We start from the raw sequence: 23,507 nt of genomic DNA on the forward strand, positions 1-23,507 counted from the left end.
CCTAGCTTCTGGACTCTTTAATATTATCCCCCAATAATATCACTCTTTTTTTTCCTTCTGGTGATATGCTCTTGTAAATAATAAATTTGAAACATTTTGTAAACTAAAATATATTAAACTATTTAATACTTAATATCGTGACTTTTATTTTTCTAGTGCTGCCGATCTGTACATTACAAAGCATCTCAGTAGCTTTGTGAAGAAGATGGGTCAGTCTTTAAAAGTATTACGCCTGAATGCCCCTGAAAGAAAGAAAGACACTGTTCCAGATGAGGTCAAACAATTCTGTTATGGATCTTCCGGCATGTTTCAGACTCCTCCAAAAGAGGCCATCTGTCAGTACCAACTGGTGTTGACTACAGTTGAAAACTCTATGCAGCTAACTAAACTAGGCCTGCACAACCATTTTACACACATATTTATAGATGAAGCTGGCCAGGTTAGAGAGCATGTTTTTTTCAAATTTTAGAAAGTCTACAAAATCTATCACTAATCATTTCATTCAGACATTTCCCTGACATAAATTTCAACATTTTATTTGGATTTTTGTTAATAGAATAACAAATGTCTATAGTGTAACAAGGTGAAAAATCTTCAAAACATTTCAAATATCAAGTGATGTTAGAATTTTAACTTTGTTGAACAGCATTTTTTAAAAATGTATACACAAATGAGATTCCAGAAGTAACTATGAGCTTTTCAAACCTAAATGAAATTTAAAAAAATAGTTACCTATTTTCATGCAATATTAAAAGGTTAGTTGATTAGACAATATTTTAAAAGTTGATTATTAACAGAGACAAAAACTTCTTTTTGAATGTATAATTTACAAAATGTGTCCTCTTTTAAAATTTATTGTTTTATATTGCTATTTTTAATTCAGATCTATTGGCTCTAATAAGTTTTTGTCCCTTAAAAAAATGACCATTTGAACACTTTGTCTTGTCTCTAGACTTTGGAATGTGAAATCCTAATGGTTCTGACCCTGGCCTCCACCAAAACTTGTGTAGTGTTGACAGGAGACCACCAACAGATAGGTCCAACTGTGTACTCCCCAGAAGCCAGGAAACAGAAGTTTGACATCTCTATACTGGTCAGACTATACAACTACTATGAGCAAATGGCCAACTGTGGTATCAGTGTAGTCTCAGAAAAATCTAAAGTAAGAGAATTACATACATTTAAAGTTTTACAATAATGCTTACATATATTAGTATTACACTATTTCAGGTGAAAACTAGTTTACTGCTTTAAAAAATGGCTTAAGTTAAAGACCAGGTTGTCGCCACTCCTTTAATATAATCTACGAACAAAGAAAATAGTTGAATCTCAAGATTTAAATTTGTATCAGCATCATCATTTGACCCAGATAGTGTGACACTGTGCTTAGCACTGATCACTCTCTGCTGTCTCTATTGTGTATCTGGCCACTCCACTTCTTCATAATCTCTCAAATATTTGTTGGTTTTGACATTGTTTACATTACTCTTATTATATTTTATTCATAATTTGCTATTTATATTCAAAACCCACAAATCACATGATATAGAAGTAAAGGAATTTGTTTAATTTTTTCCCCCATGCTAGCATTCTCCTATGAACATATTTCTGAGCATCAACTACAGAACTAAACCTGAAATCCTTCGTTTTATTTCAAGTGTGTTTTACAAAGGTCCAGATAATCTCAAAGCTTATGGCAATGTTCCATCTGTCATGGGCATTACACCTCTGGTGTTCTGTGTTGTTCAGGTTAGTAGGATATATATACATATAAAGATGTGCATTAAATGGGTTAAATCAGTAAATCTTTTTTTTTTAATGATTCTTAATTAAAAGGTCATTATTTTTTTAAATTTTCTTTCCGTTATTATAGATTTGTCTAGTAGAAGTTATATAAACTGATCTATGCTTATTATCACAAGGCTGTTGAGCAAGTCCTAGTGGCCTAGTAAAAGTTGTTGTATAAGCTGATCTATGCTTATTATCACAAGACTGTTCAGCAAGTCCTAGTGGCCTAATCTTGAATCTTGTTGACAATAAATATTGCAAATAGAATGACTCTATTCTGTGGCATATTTTTGAGTCATTCTTTTTACAGCTTAAAAAGCTTTGGAAAATTCTGCTACTTTACCAAGCATATCTAGAATAATAGGGAGGGAGGGGAAATAAAGGGTTCTGTTACAAATGAAATGAGGTTGCTTGTAAGAGTACCCCATGTTACATAGTAATGGGGATTGATTCTAAAAGAGCTCAATATAACAAAATTTTGATCAATTAATTTACCTATTAGCGGGTATAGCTAAAAATATTCAATTAGAATTATAGCTAGATTTAGGTATTTAGATCAAAAGGTCAGTGTTAAAAGTGTGCTGGCACGTTCGTCCAGAGGTCTACTGGTCCCTTCTTGTACTGCCTAGGTTATTAGGTATAACCTCCAGGTATACAATTCAGCTAATGTACGCAACAAAAGACTTTACAAAGTCGCAGGTAAACATATGTACAAAGTTTATTTACATGAGTAAAATAAATGTGTAAATACATGGCCATCAACTCACAGGCCAACACAGCAAAAAGTAAACAAAAGATACTCAAAAATAATATGGCACACAGCCATATGGATAGAGTCTTGGTTTTTGGTTTGTTTATGTCACATGTTTGGATTAATCTAGTTCATTTAAATTCAAGTTAATTATCCTAGCATTTATTTGTTTTTAATTTCAACTTGTGTATCACTCTTGTATGCTTAAGGAGTTAAGTTTATGTCAGTACAAAGACTCTGCTAGATCTTTCAGCACAACTTTTATGTACACATTTCAGCATAACTGTTTTTAATAACATAATGTAACACTCTTACCACAAGATGATTTTGGAAACTTTTTTTTTATTTTAAATTTACTGTAAAATTATGAACCTAAATTTTAATAAAAAAATATTCATCAACCTAAAATCTACAAGCTAATTATAACCATCCCACTAGTGTTAGTAGACCAAACTGTGAAGACTATTTCATAATGACTGTAACTATGCTAATCTTCTGCTGCTTTGCAGGGTACAGAAACTCAGAACAGAGACAGCACATCTTACCTAAATCATGCAGAAGCTCAGGAAGTGGTGGAGAGAGTCAAAGAGCTGATAGATAGATGGCCTCAAGAATGGGGCCCAATGGATGCTAAAAGAATAGCAGTCATTTCTTTCTATTCAGATCAGGTAGAAACATATAAAAGAAATTATACTTGACTTAACTGCTTTTTTGTTGCTTTTCTACTTTCATAAAAAAAAACATCTAACAAAATAGGTTTCAAAAAAGATGTGAAAAAAAATTTAAATGTAATGCTTATTATGTATATATACTTATTGTTTCATTTATTATTCTAAAGAAATTCTCACTCACTAGTAGGAGATTGATGTTTGATTTTAGAAACAGTGATGAAAGGAATGCGTTGATATGAATTGATCTTCTAGAAATTGTAAATAAAACCACTTCTCTCACTCTCTTTCTAAATGCCTTCCATGAACAGATCAAACATATTCGGCACTTGATGAGATCTGACAGACAAAGACCTTACCTCAAACAAGTGGATGTTGGAAATATTCACAGCTTTCAAGGTATGTGCTTGACTCTGGAAAAACAATAATTTGTGTACGATGATGTGTTAATTTTTTTATGACACTAGTAGGCCTCTTGTTCTTGACTTGGGATACAATGGGACAGCAAAACAACTGGAAAGAGGTTCTTCTTAAGGTCACTTTTCTTTTCATCATTTGGCGGTGGCTGTTTTTTTTTTTTACTTTATATTCTTTAGTGCTAATTACTCAATTTGAGTTTTTTTTTGCATATAAAACCTATTTTTAGTTTTAAAATATAAGATTTAATGTTCAAAAAGCCAATGTAGTTAATATTTCATTTCATCACTAAATGTAAAACACCAAATAAAAAAGGATGTACTTTATTTTTTTTTACTTCTTTTGCTCTTTAGTAGAAAAACATGTACTTGCCATATAATGCTTAGCCAATTTAAAGCATTTATTATTAAGTTTTATATTGATAACAAAAAATTGAAACTTTTTTAAGATAAGATAAGATAGTTTTTATTGATCCAATCAAATGGAAATTCAGTTTGACTACAATTGACAACCTCAGCGTAACTACTGTATAATAACAATATAGATGAACAATTCGATCAACATTCACACACGAAACACATACACACTCACAACCAGCGCTTAATGAATTAGACTTCTATGTACGTCTCGATGACAACAGCTGATCTTGTAACACTCTGACTGAAAGTGTGATGAAGGAGTTTTTAAATCTTTCTGTTTTAGTCCTAATGTGTGTGTGTGTGAATGTACACTTTGGTTTCTTATAGTTATATTGTTTTTTGTTTGGTGTAATGCACAAATTGTAAGACAAATTTCCTTACGGATAATAAAGATTATTATTATTATTATTATTATTATAATGGAAAGGAGATGACCACTTCGTTCAGATCTTATGTAACAGTGGTTTAATGGGTGCAGGTTGTCTTTAAGAATCGTGTTTTGGAAAGGCATCTTTCATGAAAAAGCTCTTTAAGAGATGGTAGCTGTGTTTGAGTGATATATGATGCTTTTTTAATTAGTCTATTTAGTCTAAGTCTTTGTACCAGTAAAGTATTACCATACAAGCAGGTGATGACAAAGTTAATTAGACTGCTGATGGTTGCTGTATAGAGAAGTTTAATTATTGTTTTGTCAATGTTTTATAAAATTCTAACAGGCAAAGAAGTTCGAGCATTGTTCATCTCAACTGTTCGTACGGTGAACATGTTGCAAGAGCCTCACATCATCAAATCTCTGGAACAAGGAGAAGATATTGGTGACCTGGGCTTTCTCTCCAACCCTAGACTACTCAATACTGCACTGACTAGAACACAGTCTTATGTGGCAGTTGTTGGAGACCCTGTGGCTCTGTGTCTTATTGGAGAATGTATTCAGGTTACTATCATTCTTAGATTCAAACTTTCATTACAATCTATTCGTTCCTTGTACATTTAGTCCCCAGTGTGTAGGACAATTTTATTTATTGTGCACTAAGTCCCAATTTTAGCAGACAATCTTATTCCTTTTATTCCTTGTGACATTTATTGGCCACTGCACATTTAGTCACTGTTGTGAACTCCTGACATGGATTTGACATAGACTTCTTTTAATAACTCAAAAGAAGCCAGGGATCAATTAATTAACAGAAACAGAAATTTAATAAAAGCAATCAGAATAAACTGTAACTGTAGAGAATGGCATCGAATGTTAAACTATTAAATATACAACTATGAAAACTGACTTCTATAGTGCTTCTACAATTAGACTCAAAACCCAGGCCTGTAACAACGATAAAAATCTCTCATGGGATGTCACTCTACTTTAACTAATAGATCAATCAAATCATAATAAATCTAGAATTCGTTATGTCTTACAACCACTCAAGTGTTATATACAGTATTTTATACAAATACAATCATAACAGTCACCAATGTTTCATTCAATCTTATTTGTTTTATACTTGGCCTTGGGCAATATTATTTCTTGTACACTATTGTACACTGATTGTATAACAATCATATTTCTTGTGCCAATGTTAGTCTAATTCCTTGTACATTCTGTCACCACTCAGTCAGAGATCTTATTTCTTGTACACTTAGTCTCAATCAATCTTAGTCTTTGCAGACTAAGTCTGTACTGTGTTAGACATTGTTATGTCTTGTCCAATCATTAGTGTCTGTGTTCTGGTGCGTTTTCATTTTCATAAAGAAAAAAAAGTTTTATTTTTGTGGTCTGTTTAATTAATTTTGTCAATTTGCAAATTCTTTTCTTAGATACTGTAAACCATCTTTATATTGAAAATCAGATGATTTTATCTTGTTATTGTTTGAAAGTTTTTATATTAAATATTTAAACTCATTTGATTTAATGTTAAACACTGGTTTTAATAGTTAATTTTTTTTCCTCCAAATGGTTATCAAATCAAAAAAATTTCACTTTTTCTTCTAATAACATCTTTTTTTAAAAATTAGTAATAAATAATTATAATAACCTAATTGAGCTCATTACTTTCTGTTTTTAATTAATTTTTACTTTCTGTTTTTAATTAATTTCCCTTTTACAACACAAAGCAAATTATTTAAAATATTAACAGTATATCATAAACTGTATATTTTCAGGTCTGGAGAACATATTTAAAACACTGCAGTAACATGAAAAGTGTTCATCCTATTACTTACAATTATGATATGGTTAAGAACCATGTGATTAATATACAGATAGGTCCTCAGGGCCGGGTTGTGGACATGCTTAGCAGGCATGGGCAAGAAACTCTTAACATTCAAAGCCGTGCTGCCAAAGCCACAAAAGCAGTCCCTCAGAAGTCAGACATCCAGGCTGATGATGCCATGTTTGGTGACAGCATGTCTAGTGCTGAGAAAGTCTCGGCTTGGAAGACTGTAGACACTGGCTACCAACCTGTTGGGCCTAAAGTTAAATCCAGCATTCCAAAGGATAACGGTCACTTAACCAAGCTAAGGCGGCAGTTCAGCGAGGATGATTTGCATATCAGTTCCTCCATCAGCTGTGAAGATATCATCTTTCAAATGGTCAGGGGCAATCAGACAGAGGCAGGTGAAAATGGATTAATCAAGTTAGAAGGCATCGTCATCTCTGAATTAGATGGCTTTGCTGTCCTGGAATACAATCCCAATATCGGTCAAGAACCTTTCAAGATCACGTCAAAAGATGACGATTTCATAACATTTATAGACAATGAGAACTCTCTGACCTACATTAACTGGAGTTCAAGGACATTGTTGACAAAGCTCATCTCTGAACCTGAACGCTACTTAAAATGTAGCTTTAATACAAATGGAACAGAGGCCACAGCCCAGATAGTTGGACCCATCCCTCGTTATTTTTCTGGTGACATGGACATTGCCATAGAAGGTCAGTTTAATAGAGGTCACGCCCTGAATGGAGATATAGTAGTGGTTGAAATAATTGGACGATCTGATAGTGGCAAGTTCCTTGGCCAGGCGAGTTGCATTTTTATTTTATTAACCAATTTTGTTAGCACAAATCTAGGAAAGCATTTTAGTTTATTACTCATATAGAAAGATTTCTTTCCTTGTAGTATATATATACATTTATATATGTAGAGAGTCTGAGAGAGAACAAGAGTATGTGAAAATAAACCCAGTTTATCAACCCATATTATTATTATTATGAGATATTAAATTGACATGATACCGCTCTTCTGTTCAATTTTGATGTTGTAGTGTTTAGTGTAGCATGTTTGAAAGTTAAAAGTTAATTTTTTATAATGATAAGTTTTAAAGTGTTCCAAATTTATCTATATTTAATCTTATCTGTATAGATAATCTTAGTACATTGAAAGAAAAAACACTTTTGAAATTATCCTATGGAAGATATTCTGTTATAGTAATTATATTTTTTTAAAATCAGTTTCCCTGGCGGCTACATATTTTACAAGATTTTAAAATATGTTTTCCCAGATACCTGTAATATTTCAACATCATTTATAATGCTGTACTTTGTTGTTACTGTTTGGTGGTGGGAGTTCTCATCAACTTGCTTGTTGTCACACTTTTACTTCAAACATTTTTTTGTTAACTAATGTAAGATACAATATATTGATTAGGTCAAGGGCATACTGGAAAGAGCTCAAGATCCAACTAACAGACTATTTGTGTGTACTGCAGATCCTAACCAACCTGGCATATTGAATCCCATAAACCCAGAAATGCCTAGGTTTTACTGTCTAACAAGTAGTGCCCATGTGAAGCTTGCCAGGTGAGTCATCTTGTAAAGCCAGGCATATACTGTTTTGGAAAAAAAAAAGTACAAGTAAATTCTGTATGCATTTTCTACTTCAGCTTGTTTGAATTACATATCTTGTCTAATATTAGATCATTTAGCTTAATCACATTCAACATATCCTGCATGCCTATATTATTGAGAATTTAAAAAAAAAACATCTTTTCTAATGACTTCAGGAAAGGTAACCTGTGTATCTACAAGCTAGTCTCAAACAACTGTCTGGAGTTCAGCCAGTACAAGACTATTGACAGCCACAGCTGTGACAACCAACTATACATTGTGCGATACTTAACCTGGCAGTCTGGCTTCTTACTGCCATTTGGAGTGGTGATTGGCATTTTCACACCAGATGATTCGCTGGACAATGAAATCAAGGTAATTAGTTTAGAATACTGAGTTACTTGTGACACAAAAAAAAGGTTCCCCTTTCAGACCTTGTGGTTTATAGGTCAGAGGATGTAAAGGTCATCTGTTTCTTTTAGCTTTCTCAACGCACTATGATCCTATCACATGTTTGGACCAGTTGTGAAAGGGGAGGGAAGAAGGGGGTATCATGATAGGTTTTTTAAATGCATAAAAAGAAAATGTCCACTCTGAGCGCAAGATTCCTCAAGGGGACTAATTTAACTTATACCACCAAATCTGTCGTATGATTTCTTTTCCTTGTTCAAGATACCAAACTAAATAATTAATTGGTTTTTATTTTTTTATTGATTCTTGTATTATCAGGTAAAAGAAATAATTGTGCAAAATTTCATCTTAATCTGAGATTGGGTGTGGGAGAAATAATGTGTACGAACTTTTTACCATACAGACAGACAGAGTGAGTTGATTTAAGCTTTGCAAAAATATGACTGAATTCATTTTAAGTTAATAAATAGTATCATTCATCAACCTCCTTCTTAGGACTATGGCGAGATGAGAGCCTGGGCATTGGATATGTTTTAAAAATTGTTTCGCACACAGCAGTTCCACCCCTTTAAATGCAGCTGCTGTTCCAAAGGAATGGCACTAGCCAATACAGTTTGGGGTCAGCAGCATTACAGAGTCTGCCTGAGTGTAGTTCAGTGAGCTGTTACAATCTGCCTAAGGCAGTGGTTCTCAACTTTTAAGCTCGGTGACCCTTTTTACAATTCCTCACTTTGCTGCGACCCCTCCCCCCATACACACACACAGCAATAGAAGAGTAGACAATAACAACCCATATTTTCTATGGTCTTTGGCGACCCCTGGCAAATCGTCAATCGACCCACAGGTTGAGAACCCCTTGCCTAAGGGTTACTGGTTCCTGATTTTTTCTCAGGGTTGACTCTCAGAGCTTTTCTCATGTTTGAGTTTTACTGCAAGGCTGCATAGCTTTGGATTTAGAGTTTTTCTCCTACCCAATGCTGCTGATTTAGGCTCTTTGCCACTTCTCCTGTTAGTGTTAATACTTCTGCCAGGCTCAGTATCTGAGTCAAAAGTGGAGTTGGTTGGACTGGTTGTCAGAGCAGAGGCTATTTAAGTTGCATGTCATTGGAAGAATTGTATAGGTAGTGAAGCGTTTATAAACAATTCAACTTCCATTAATAATAACCTTACAGAAATAATGAAATGAATATATATATATAAAATATATATATATATATATATATATATATGGCTCCTTTTGTCTCGAAAGGCAATGGATGCGCCCAAATGAGTCACTGGTTTTGGCTTAATCTTGAGACGGGGCAGAATCTGGTGTGGCTAATCAAGCCAATTCTAGAACGGCAGACTTTGCCACAATTGGTACATGTGTATGCCTCTGATTTAGGGCTAGCAGACAGGGCAGCTTTCTTTTTATCCCTCTTGATTAAAGCCGCTTCAATTCTTTTGTTCTCAGCAAGGGTTGTCCCAGCACGCACAGTCTGTCTCCATGCACTCCGGTCTTTGGCTATGTTTTCCCACATACTTTCGCTGATGCCTGAGGCTCTCATGTCTCGCTTGCAGACATCTCTATATGTTAGTCTTGGGCGGCCCTTGGGTCTGACTCCTTCCACAAGCTCAGCATATAAGATATCTTTCGGGATTCTTGATAAGGGAGCTGCTGTTTGCCGATGACGCGGCACTCGTATCACACTCACAAGGAGGTCTACAGAAGCTAGTGAACGCCTTAGCAGCTGCTTGTCAAGAGTTTAGCCTTACTATAAGTCTCTCCAAGACCGAAATCCTGGCACAAGACGTCGCAGAAATACCTATAATACAAATTGGGAACCACACCCTTTCAGTGGTGCAGGAATTTACCTACTTGGGTTCAACAATTGTCAGTAACCTAGACTTAGACATCGAGCTGACAAAAAGGATAGGAAAAGCTACCACAGCATTGGCAAAACTCTCCAAGCGCGTCTGGGAAAATGGTAAATTGACCACAGCGACCAAAATCCTAGTCTACAACGCCTGTGTTGTGAGCACTCTCCTCTATGGCAGTGAGAGCTGGTCAACATACATGTACCAAGAGCACAGATTGAATAGTTTCCACTTGCGCTGCCTGAGACGCATAATGGGCATCTCTTGGAGGGACCATGTCTCCAATCAGGAAGTTTTAAGATTGGCCAATATGAACAGCATGTATGCTCTCCTGACACAAAGAAGATTACGCTGGCTCGGACATGTCACCCGCATGCCAGATAGATATATATATATATATATATATATATATATATATATATATATATATATATATATATATATATATATATATATATATATATATATATATATATATATATATATATATATATATATATATATACATATATATATATATATATATTAGGTAAAAACATTACTTTCTTAAAATATGTATATGATGGAATTTGAATTTATTTACATCTCTAGAAATCTCTAAGTGTCCTATGTAATGAATGTGTTGTACACTATTTAAAATAATGTTTATATTGTTTGTCTGGGTTATTGCACATAAATACTTGATTGGTTTCAACATCCTCAGATCCTAGAAGTAGAGCACAATCTCTACAGGTCTCCTAATGAGCCGGCAGAAGAGGAAGCCAAGCAGATCTTTACACCAGAGCTATCCAGTGAGCTGATGAAGACCAGGCAAGACTTGACACACACTTTCTGTTTCACCATCAGTGACCTTCTGACTGAAGACCTGGAGATGGCTATCAGCGTGAACCAAGTGGACAGCAATTATGAAGTAAGAGACATATTTATTTCACCATCTTTACCTAAACAATAGTCTGTTGCATTTATTTTCCTAACATCTTTCTCTATTCCTCTCTGTCTTTTGCCTTGACAAGAATCTCTTTCAATGACAGGCCCCTCTGTTCTTCCCATCGCTTTCTCTGTCTGCCTCTTTTTCTTTTCCCTGGTAATGTTCTCTGCATGTAGTCTTTGCAATCCCTGAGGACCTTGTGCAATGGCCATACAATTTAAGTTTGCATTTTTTGACAATGGTCATCATGGGGCCCAATACCCATTATGATCCTGTTTTGAATTTCCTTATTTGTGGCGCAGTCTCTGTAGGTGATACTTAGCATCCTTCTATAGCATCTCGATTCCATGGCTAGGATCCTCATCTTATTAATTAGCATCCAAGATTCACAAGCCATAACCTAGGAGCACATCAGTCTGACTAAGCCTTTGTCTTTCCAGATTGTTTTGAGCTTTGCAAGTGCTGTTGTGGCCAGTGGTTCAGGTTTGGTTCCTTTATCTGAAATGATAGCTCCCAGATATTTACTTCTGACAATTTTTGGCATCCATGTCCATTTTAAAGCCTTCTTTCATAATGTGCTTCTCAAGTCTTGTCTGTGTGCTTCAGCATGTCAGCTAGCTCTTCCTCTGTCCCTGCCAAATTATCTAATATTATCACACCCTTGCCAAAATATTTGCATGTTACACAAAATCCCTAGAAATAGAGCTATCTCACAGTGTTTTGTTTTTCTTGCTAATAGACATGGCTAGATGTTTTATCAGAAAAATGTGAAGTGAAAGACACTACATGAGGAAGAGAGTGCAGTGTGTGCATTAATAGTTATAGTAGTTACCCTAAAGATTTAATGTCTTAGATTATAGAAAAGAAATAATCAAAAGGATTTGTCTTCTCTGATATATAGATCTGGAAATTTTGTTATTTTACCCTATAAATTACAGTCTTACTTCAAAAGTTAAGATAATTATGTCCTATGTGTATCCATGTGTCAATCTAGTCATGCATGTTAATCAGTGACTTAAAACATGCCACGTTTTCCTGATTAATATTTAGTATCATTTTTGTTTTTAATTAATCTTTTAAAAAGGCAGCTCTCTTATCAAAACCAAAATGTATTATCCTAACATATAAGGATTTGTGTGTGTGTGTGTAGAATACATATTCACTTATATTACTTTGTTCATTTATTTATCTGTCAACTTGAAAGTAAAAAGTAAAATATATATATTTCACTTGTGACTGATTCAATTAATTTAAAATCTAATTTAATATTATGTCTGCTATTATTTCAGGTTGGCTTTCATTTGTCAGATGTTGTGGCCTATGTGGACAGGTTTTCTGCTCTAGACCGGGCATGTGAGAACAGAGGAGCCTCACTGTTTCCTCTTGGAAAAGAGCCCAAACATATGCTGCCTGCCCAGGCCAGCACAGATTACTGCAGTCTAAAGCCTGGCTTTGATCGTCTGGCTGTTTCAGTGCTGCTAATAGTGGATGAAGCAGGCAATATTATTGGGCCCCCTCGTTTATTTAGAAGTGTCATCAACTGCAAACAGAAATTCTCCCATGCAGAGGTAAATATTTTGAAAATCTGCCAAAAATTGTATTTGGCATTATTTTGAAAAACTGAATGGTAGTATAGTAGTTAAGAGTCTGGCTGCACTATAGAGAGTTAAGGGTTTCACTATCATGTCTGGTCAGTACTATTGTACAAATTCTTGTTTTTACCATGACCTAGTGGATACATGAAATCTTTTCTTATTTGGAATAGTAAAGGATTTGCTGTAGATTTGTGTGATTGTGTATTCTGCCGACTCATATCTTGAAAGGCTTTTTTTTTATTCTACTAAGTGCATCTCCGTTTTAGTTACCTTGATGTAAGTAAAAAAAGATTAGGTTGGACCAAAAAAAAAAGTTTTGCAGAAATGTAAATATTTATATTTGTACCAGTTCTACACACTTTGTGAAGGCTACATTCTTGTTTTTATAGCATGTCTTAAATTTATGTTTTAAGTCAAATGTTTCTGTTTACTCATAGTCTTTGTACAAGATTTGTTTACATGTGTTTTTATTATGTGCATACATTAAGGTTGAAGAAATCTTACAAAATCCAGAAGAGAGCCAAACTGACTACTTAAAAAGCTGTGTTATAGTACTGTATCAGCTGACTTACCTGTGGCGCTGTGAGAGATTAGGCAATAGTCACATCAGTCCAGATCTAGAGGCAGACAAACGACTGGCCCAGCATTCCCACCTGATGTTAAGTGAGGTTGGTTACAGTCTTTTTGAACAGGACATCATTTAGTGACCAAATAAAAAAAAGATAATGTTAAAAATTGGACGAATACATTTAGCAACTATTCTAATAGTTGCCTGTCTCCCTGTCTGTACCTTTGCCTCATGTTGCAGGTTCAACTTTATGTTAATGGCATTGTTGGTGAGCTGCTGGTGTCCAGATTTAAAGACAGCACACCCTTGTTGGTGCAGCCTGGACCTCAAAGTGCTCAGCTTGACAAATGGAAGAAGGAAAATGCAGGTCATGCTTTTAACAGTATTCCCATGGCCAGGGCATTCAATCAAGAACAGGTAATTGTAGTCCAAAAAAAACCCCAACAAGATTCCACTTTACACACATTTTAAGGCTGAGGAGATGGGGGGATGATAGATTAATAGCAAGTTGATTGTTAACAAGTTCAGTGCAATTATCAACCTGATCTTCTTTAACATGAAGTTTGGGATCAAAAATCATTGAAATTTTAAACTGTATTTTTGGTCTCTGAAAGTGGAGCTCGAACACGTGTATTTATTTAGAATATTCTTATAAAAAAGACACTTCATGGATTAGTTTATTAATCAAGTGGGTTCATTACAAAAAATAGACCTGCCATCTTGTACACATTTCTGTGTTCATTCATTTGTTTGTGTTGAGGTGTACTACATCTGTGGTTTTCAAGGCTAAAGTAGGCATTTATTTTTTTCTTTGGCTAAATTAGGAGATCTGTTGCATGTTCAATTGGTATTTTAAAAGAGAGCGCTCCTCTATGATTTTTGACGAAGCATATATAACAAGAAATGTTTTCTTTGTTAATTTTTAACATTTTTTTTTGTCATTCTGAATATTTTATTATGTTTTTCTATTTAAAGAAATGGTTTAGTGTTTTCTGTATTACTGTTAATTTACTTGCCATTACCTTGCAAACTGGAGGCGCGGTGGCTGAGCGGTAAAACGCTTGGCTTCCAAACTGGGGACCGGGGTTTGAATCCTGGTGAAGACTGGGATTTTTAATTTCAGGATCTTCGGGCACCTCTGAGTCCACCCAGCTCTAATGGGTACCTGACATTAGTTAGGGAAAAGTAAAGGCGGTTGGTCGTTGTGCTGGCCACATGACACCCTAGTTAACCGTAGGCCACAGAAACAGATGACCTTTACATCATCTGCCCTATAGACCACAAGGTCTGAAAGGGTAACTTTACTACACTTTTACCTTGCAAACTATGAAGCAATTGATGTAAAGCTCATCTGTTTCTGAGGATGTCATGTAGCCAGCACAAAGGCTAATGGCATTGACTTTCCCCTATCTAATGTCAGGCAGATGTCAGAGTTGGCTGGACTCCAGCTCTAGATCCCAGAGTGTCTTTGAACTCGAGCTCCCTTGGCAACAAACTGTTTGGCCTAAACTGCCGACAGGTTGCAAGGTCGCAGTCAAGTATTCAGGTCTTCTATAGTGAATGGTTTAGAGACAAGAGACTTGAGGTCAAACTACCAAAATCTCACAGCAATCAAATTTATGCTCCACCATTTGCTTAGATCAATTAAGATTACTATAAATGGTATGAGCATGCATCTTGAGCCGCATTGATTATAACAGACTAATCAATTGCCTTTTAACTGCCAATGTCAGGTTTGTCATTGTAAGAAAGCCTGCACATGTGTGTTCACCTACATGAGAGAAAATCAACTTGCCAGGGCAGACACTCTGTCAGTTCTGAGTGAGAGCTGGTTGATGATTGCCCAAGCAGTTAGTGATGACTACAAGGACTTTGAACTAGCCCAAGGTGAGTGACTTACCCACATTGTATTTTAGCTTGTTCTTGTCTCTGAATCCTATTAAGTATTCTTAAAATAATAGACAGCTCTTTGCAAATTATGTTTTTATTTAAAAGCAGGCTTTCTGCATCCAATCCCAGTACTTTTGATCTTAAAAATATTACTAACTTCTTATTTGAAATAAATATGAAATTCTAGTATCTATTTGAGTATCACTCCCCCCCCCCCCTTTTTTTTCCAATTATCTTCCTTAGTAAATAGCCTCATTTAACTATCTGACTATTCTTCTGCTTTTCAATTCTTATCCGAGATGTTTGATTGGCTCTATGATATTTTTTGGCATGGGCTCTTTTCTTACTACATCCTGCAAATGGTAATGCTGACATAATATTTCTGTGCACTTAATAAATAAATAAAACTGCCCACATTTCAACAATTCCCGTTTTGGCCCCCTCCCATACATTGCCAGTGAACTGGGTTACCAGTATCTTTTATTTTCCTCCATCCTTCAGCTTAGAAAATAGTCCAACGTACAATCTTTCATCAGCTTTTCAGCTCTTGGTCAAAATATTTGAAAGGCTCTATGATGCTTTTTGGCCAGAGCCCTTTTTTTTGTTATTGCAATCTGCGCATCAAACCTCCCCCTTCCCATTTGAATTGTCCACTAATAGAATGTTTGCCCGTGAATTATAATATGTTATGTTGAATTAGAAGGGGCTGCTTATATCTACCTGCCAGACACAACCGCATACTTCTGGCATGAGATCTCTATTATTATTTTTCTTTCTGATTTTGGCATACTGTTTTATTTTAATATATCACTTGTGAAGAAAGAGTTCTACTAAGAATCAGTTCTGGCATGTGGTACTAGAATTTAGTTTTTATGCTTCTTTCTCTATGACTTCATTAAGTTGCTTCTATTTAGTGTGTTACAGTTTAGTGTTTTATGTATAATTACTGTATTAATTAAACAAGAGAAGGTAACCCTTGTTTCAGACATGATTAGTGACCCTAACAACATGCCTCAATTATCTGTGGCTGCCAACAAGTTGAAGGCCATCCAAAGTCCAGAGAGGTACAGGTGTTCCAGTGAATTGACCCAGCAGGACAGGAAGCACTATGGTCACTGTGTACCAAACTACACCAACTGTACCAACCCATTGAGACGCTACATCAGTATGGTAGTCCAGAGAATATTAGTTGGTGAGTAGAATTCTCATGGAGCTCAACAATTGCTATTTGTCAATTTTACTTCACATGAAATCCATTTTGTAAACCATCTCAATCACATATCCTTTTGCCTTTCTTTATAAGTTAACAGTTATTAAGCTAATTTTTTAAAGCTTTTTATTTTTATTCTTCTTTATTCGCTTTGAGTTGAATAATAAAGAACATGTTTTATTTATTTCCCTAGCTTTCATAGAGGGTGCTCCTAACCCTTACACTCCTGCAGAAATAAATGACATCTGCTCAAAGGCAACTATCATAGAGCAAACAGTAGAAAAGTTCCACAGTTCAGTCTACTTGTTGCATCTCAGCTCAGCTCTTAAGGCCCGCCCATTTTTATCCACCGCTGTGGTCAATGAAGTGGACAAGGAGAAGGCAGTTGTGTTGCTGAAAGATCTGGACCATGTGCCCAAGACTTTCAGGACTGTTCGTTTCTCCTGTTTGTCACCCATGAAAGTGTCAGCAGTGGATAAGAACCCTGACTGTGTACAGCTATTGTGGGAGGAAAGAGTATATCAAAACTCAGGTAGTTCAGTTGACATTTCTCTAAGGCTGGCTTCTGCTTGAAATTTTTATGAGTTTAATCTTTTGAAAGCAGATTTTGCACAAGTTATGACAATTGAAATTAGTAGTATATAGTTGATTAACATCAAGCTTGATAAAGAGACAATTTTTTATCATTAACTGTTCTAATTTGACAATATAATAAGACTTGAAAAATTAGTAGGAGAGTCTAAGCAGAGAAATTAGTAGGAGTGTCCAAGTAGAGAAATTGCTAGTAAGTTTTCTCATTTCTGTAACATCTCTATCTTGAAAACAAACAAGAAAATTCAAAATTGCAATATTTTAATTAATCATTGGTTTTGTAATCACTGATTTGCTCATACGTTTTTCTAGATCAAACCAATCAGATCCAGAACAGCTTAGAAGTCAAGCTGGAGCCTGACAGATTTGTCTGCAATGTACCAACAATACTGTGGCAAAGGCTTCTATCCACAGTCAGAGAGAAGGATGAGCCAGAGATGGAGCACTGTGTTCAAGTAATAGTTGTGTTTTATTTGGGTTTTTTTTTAATTCCGATTTTTATGAGTGTAAATTGCAAGTGAAAAACTTTTGGAATAATAGAGAGAGAGAGGGAGGAGCTCATTGTTTTTGCCTGACGACTCTTGAGTTCTAAGTTTAAATGAGTCAAACTTTAGTTGTCTTTTTATAATTTAATGTCCACAAAACTACTTCTCATTATATTTGTTTCTCCCATAATTGAACATTAAAGACACTTTCTATCCAATTATTGTATTGCCAATGAGAAATAGCAATATATTTTCTCAACCTGTTTTAAATCACAAACTCATTCTATGAAATGAAATTATCAGAGAGTGCACTAGACTTCAAAAAGAAATAATGTAATTAATAGTACTACGGATGTCTTTTGCTACCCCCAGCGCTTTTTATTTTTTTTTTACATGGCAGCTTTATCCTAAAGTGTACATTTCTTATTTCATTTCTTCAAATTACTTACTTTCTTTCCTAAGGAAATCTCCACTAAAGTTGAGGACGAGATAGAGCAGCTGTCCAAAGCCTGTATTGAAGTGATCAGTGGCTTTGGAAAAGATGGACAAATGAGACACTATGTACCATTCACTTTGGTCCTGCATAAGAGCCAAGCACTACAGGTCCAGGTGTCTGCTACTATGCACAAGGGACTGCTAACCCCATGTATACAGCTGATCAACTTGACCCCATCTCTGGACATATGTCTGGAACACAAGACTGACCAAGAAAAATGTTTTGTTGACATGGAACTGTGTTCTAAAGCCAAGGTAAAATGTACAGCAATAAAATCAAACTTTGAGATGACAATGAGAATGTACTTCTTGTGTCCTTACTTACTCAGAAAGTATTTTAAAAAATCTGGGACATTATTACTTTTCAAGCTAATTCATTAAATAGACTAGAAATTACATTAAAAAATTATCCTATGTTTTCATATTAAAAAGTGTTAACATAGTTAGTTCTAAGCACATTAATCACAAAGCACTTTTTTGCGATTAAATATTTCCATCAGTCATTAATACTGACATGCTCATCAAATTTAACTTCAGAAAGTCACTATGACTATAAACTGACTTACTTATGAAAACAGATTCAAAATAGGACTTTTCCTAATCGGCCAAAACAAAAGAAAATAGTGAGATAATGAGCATTTCATAGAGTAGGCCTAATGAACATTTAGGTCTAATGTACACTCTATAGCTCAATAAGATTAAAATGTTGGCCTATGCACAGTTTGGGAAAGCATCAACTAGATATGTTTAGTGCTTAGAGCTACTGAAAGTTTTTCTTCTTTTCATAAAGAAATTTCAAATGCAAAACAATATTTGTTTGCAATTTAAGTAATGAGATCTACATTTAGATTGACCTAGATTACTTAGAATGCAAGACTGATCTGACACCAAATATAAAATAGATGTTTGTTTCTAGATCTAGAATTTTAGACTAGATGTAAAGTATGTGGATTATGCTGATAAGTTAAGATAATTTCAATACAGCACAGTAACCTCAACTCCCTCCCGCCGCTTCGCCTATTTTTATTTTCAAATGATGCTAGATCTAGAGCTATTCAAGTGTTAGGTTGAGATTTTAGAACTAGATTTAACTCCTAAATTAGATAAATAAAATACAAATAAAGTTTTAGTCTAGTTTCAAGTGGTCTCTATCTTGATCTAGTATACTCTTAGTAGTGAACTAGGATTAGTTTCTCTTGAAACAGTTATAGCCTGCTCTTACACTACGTAATTTCTGTAACAATCTGATAAATTTATGTCATGAAATATAGATCTATATTTATACTATACTCATGAATCATATGATCTATTCCATTTATTTTAAAAATATGTTTTGAGATTTATGGTCTAGACGTTTTTTTTTTTTTGTTTTTTTTTTTTAGAAAAATCTAGAAAATATTTGGCATTTATATTTACTAAAGTAATAATAACCCTTGTTGAAGTGTTGAAAAAATCTTTTAAAATAATTTGAATGAATGTTAATTTCTATATAAGTTTTGATTATAATTGTTCAAGTGCATTATACAAAAGTTTCAAGTTGTTTTGTTTTACTCTATTGGTAAAAATATGTGTTTTATTTTTGTCAAATTTCTTGGAATAATTGTAGAAAGTATTTCTCTCATATTAAATCAATGAAACTGTAAGCTAAATGGATTAATTTAAAAATTAAAGCACATAACAATATGATATAAGAGATTCAATGGCTGTAGTCTAAATGTTCTAAATAATACCAAACAAAAATGTAAATTATGACTTTAATGTGCTAGGTGACCTTGACATTTAAATCAGATATTGTTGAAAATCACCAGATGTTTTTCATTATCTTGATAAAGGGCTAATTAAAATTAATCTCACTTTTTGAAGTGTGTTTAATTGAAATTTTGAGATACTTAAATGTGAGACTCCTCCTTGCGTTTGACCAGGCCACCTACAACGATGAGAACAAGTATGCTTCAGAGTGGCAGTTGCCTATGTTGTCCATGGAGTCAGCCCACCAAGCTGTCAATGATGGGGAGAGAATCACTGTGCACAACATCAGCATCAATTGGACAGTGGAGCAGGAGACTGTTGTCGGAGAGTTTGTTTTGTCAGATTCATTTTGTAATAAGAACAGCTTTCAACCAGATTTAGGTGATTGTCTTTTAGAAGTTCTAATCTATATATATATATATATAATTCTCTTCTTCCATCAAGAGTTTTAACAAGAAGTAAAGGAAAGATCACTCTCTTATTTCTGCGGATAGTCCACGAGAAAACACAAGAGTATACTCGTGTTCACACTACGGATGGCTGCCTGAGCGCTTGACTGTCGTTTAATTTTATCAAACCCTGCTCGCTCCCATCCCCCTTTTGTTCTGCAGAAGGTTTGAACTAGAAAGTAAACTATCTTTAACTCTGACAGAACATTCGAAACATTGTCAAACATTTTACAAACAAACATTTTACAAACACAAAACAGCAGCGCCGGACTTAACCATTGTGACTTAGAAGTCATGGAAAGAGATTAAGTAATCTACTATGTATATATATATATATATATTTATATATATATTTTTATATATATATATATATATATATATGTAAATAGCTGGGCCGTACTTAATCATTGTGGGGCCCTATGCGAAACGGATTTCGCGGGGCCAAGTTTGGGTAGGGAAGCTGACAATAAGTGAAATTTAAGAAATTGTATTGGAAAGTAAATTCGTCTATGCATTTTATCCATTCTTAACTACGTACAGGATTACTTAACGAACCTTGGTGTAGCAAAGTCATAGAGTATATCATAATAATTCTGTTTCCTACATAGATCACACTCAATAGCAAGAATTACCAAATATTTCAATCTATCTTTGAGAATTGTTGACCTCAAGTAATTCTTCATTAGTTTGAGGTGCGAAAATCTTCTTTCACCAGGTGACACAATTACGGCTGATGCATAATGCTGCGCGTAAGATTGGCGTTTTCCATATTGAATGACGCCCCAAAATGACAATTTTTGTCTATATATTTCCGTATATTTTAAGGACTTTTTTGTTTATTTTGCGATTTCTGGAGATTTTCAGGAGCTCCTGGTAAATCGACAGGAGGGCGCTGGAAATCTCTATTAAGTTATTCAATGGTTTAATTTAATAATGTATACACCTTGAATTAGAGAGTGTCCTATGAAAGTGCGGGTCCTATGAATCTATATATATAATTCTATTCTTCGCACAAGAGTTTGGACGAGAAGAAGAAGTAAAGGAAAGATCACTCTTTTATTTCTGAGGATAGAGTTAGCCCACGAACTTTACGAGCCTTGCGTGTAGCAAAGTCTTCCAGTGTATCATGAAAATTTTATTTCCTACATAGATAACGCTCAATAGCAACAATTAATGAATGTTTCAATCTATCTACGAGAATTGTTGAAGTAAAGTAATTCTTATTTAGTTTGAGGCTCGAGAAGCTTCTTTCACCAGATTACACAATTAGGGCTAATGCATAATGCCGTTTTTATTTATTGTCCATAGGATAGGCGTTTTCCATATTGAATGACACCCAAAAATGACAATTTTTGTATAAATATTTCATGAGATTTATATGCGTTTTCAAAAGATGTTTAATAATTTCCGGAGATTTCCATGACTTTTTCATATATTTTGCTATTTCAGGAGATTTCCAGCAGCTCCTGGAAAATCAAGCGGCAGCGAGAAATGTGTTATAAGTTATAAAATGGTTTAATTTAATAATTTACACATAGAATTAGTGCAGGTCCTATGAAATTGTGGGGCCCACTGCGGTCGGATAGGTTGCTATGGCCGTCCCTGCAAAATAGCGGCGTATACTACCCTGCCGGTCGACTAGTGTAGTTTAATTTCAATATTCAAAGTAATTCAAATTTGGTTTCACTTTTTTTGGATTGTGCCACAACAGCCTTTTATAAGCCATGCCCCCCCCCCCCTCCAAATTATGTAATGTAGGTACTACAATATATGACATAATGCATTACTTTAATCAATGTTTATCTATTAATAAAACTACTGTTATTTCATTAAAACTCATATTGTATGGATAATATTTCTCACTTATAATTTTGTATATAATCTACACATTTTTTTTGCTATGTAAGATAAAACAGCAAATTTTCTTCACTACTTTAGTTGATGAGGTCAGAGTGCACAAAATGGCTTAACAGTATTTTAAATTCTAGTTTTTGGAACCAGGGGGAAAAAAACTGGATGCTCCAAAGTGAGATCATGATCCCATAAGAATAGAATCAGCTATATCTGAAAATAGATATTTTAACTTTGATTGTTTATTTTTTCAGGCATAAGCTTAGCCTCCACTCTGCTGGAAGGCCAGCCAATCTTTACTGGGGTCAACTTCAGCTTGGACTACCTATGTGTCCGTTATAGCAACGTCCAAGTCCCAGATGAGCCTGCCCTGGAAGAGAGTGTGGCTGTACTGGTCAACAATGGCCGGCCCATAGTCTGGGTGGCCCACTGTCTGGTGACAGACGTCACCAAATGCACTGAAGGGTACTTAGTTGAAATCAAAGTGAGTCAGTCTGGGATGAAAATCCCTCCGGATCTTCTGACTATAAGAAAGGAGTCTATGCTGTGTACAGTTGAATGGATTATCAAGACTCCCAAACAGAGGTAACTAGTTTATAGTTATGGGAAAGAATTTTTAAAGTATTGTTTTGTGTAATTCATTCTAAGGGATGTAGCCACCAACCAGTATGTGAGAATACAAATGTATATCTAACTTAACATTCCCTGTGGCATTTTACGTCTTGAGGGACAAAATTTTCCCTTTGCAACTTCTCTTAAGTGCAAGTAAACTAAGCTGGTGGCACAGACCTCTAGGTCACACAAACTAAATAGCATATCATTTTGACTGCATAGTCTTAGCATTGATATTGGAACATATATAAATATATGTCAGGCGCATGTATTTTATTCAGTGCCTTTTTCTATTTGACAGAGTTCTAGACATAGCAATGAGAAGTCTACAGTTTGCTTCTAGTTTTGCCAAAGACATCATTGTTGGAAGGAGACCAATCAATACCAGTGAGTTTGGTTGTTTTTACTTAAAGGACTTTTTATTTGACTCAGACACCTCTTTAAGATCAGGAAATTGGCTAATACAATGACAAATTTCATGATTGACTTTCCAGTAGTTCATCTCTTAACCCTTTATTAACACCCTTTGTTAGTAGTAACTGGCATTTAGACTTCAAGAAAAATATGATGATTATAGGATATTTATTAATTCACTCACTACTATATCCTGTGGTAGAAAAGAGTGGTAACACCAAACGTTTTTTAGCCAAATTAAATTAAGTTTTAAAAAACAAAAAAATTGAACAATAAGTATAGATTTTAAAAAATGCAAAGGTTTAAAATAGGGTACCTTAGAGAAGAAAAGCTAGATTAAAAAATACATTTTCTCTATAGCCCTTATCAGTTGTGGTTTAAACCCTTTTGTTGTAATGTGGAATGTTCAGAACAAGACATGATCTTCTTATATGAAAGTTTTCTACCACATTGCACCAAATTAGTGGGCTACCATAAACACTGCATCCTATTGCAACAGTACCTTAGGCAGACCCTACTACCACTACAGCTCAACA

General features: G+C 34.7%; 1 protein-coding gene across 5 annotated transcripts in view; it reads left to right on the top strand.

Moving 5' to 3' along the window:
* LOC106052771 (helicase with zinc finger domain 2-like) overlaps positions 1-23,507 on the top strand; it is a 68,187-nt gene that overhangs the window by 31,818 nt on the left and 12,862 nt on the right. For all 5 annotated transcript variants that reach the window (XM_013208209.2, XM_056021628.1, XM_013208212.2 and 2 more), the window contains 21 exons: positions 157-439; positions 953-1,162; positions 1,588-1,749; positions 3,049-3,207; positions 3,519-3,606; positions 4,760-4,977; positions 6,201-7,061; positions 7,688-7,839; positions 8,043-8,241; positions 10,838-11,044; positions 12,352-12,630; positions 13,146-13,325; positions 13,466-13,642; positions 14,959-15,112; positions 16,101-16,307; positions 16,519-16,857; positions 17,229-17,371; positions 17,864-18,151; positions 19,819-20,026; positions 22,200-22,530; positions 22,859-22,944. In XM_013208209.2, coding sequence (XP_013063663.2) covers positions 157-439; positions 953-1,162; positions 1,588-1,749; positions 3,049-3,207; positions 3,519-3,606; positions 4,760-4,977; positions 6,201-7,061; positions 7,688-7,839; positions 8,043-8,241; positions 10,838-11,044; positions 12,352-12,630; positions 13,146-13,325; positions 13,466-13,642; positions 14,959-15,112; positions 16,101-16,307; positions 16,519-16,857; positions 17,229-17,371; positions 17,864-18,151; positions 19,819-20,026; positions 22,200-22,530; positions 22,859-22,944 — 4,931 coding nt within the window. The remainder of the gene's footprint in view (positions 1-156; positions 440-952; positions 1,163-1,587; positions 1,750-3,048; positions 3,208-3,518; positions 3,607-4,759; positions 4,978-6,200; positions 7,062-7,687; positions 7,840-8,042; positions 8,242-10,837; positions 11,045-12,351; positions 12,631-13,145; positions 13,326-13,465; positions 13,643-14,958; positions 15,113-16,100; positions 16,308-16,518; positions 16,858-17,228; positions 17,372-17,863; positions 18,152-19,818; positions 20,027-22,199; positions 22,531-22,858; positions 22,945-23,507) is intronic.

This window comes from Biomphalaria glabrata, chromosome 2 (assembly GCF_947242115.1).
Source record: "Biomphalaria glabrata chromosome 2, xgBioGlab47.1, whole genome shotgun sequence".
Taxonomy (NCBI): Eukaryota; Metazoa; Mollusca; class Gastropoda; family Planorbidae; genus Biomphalaria; species Biomphalaria glabrata.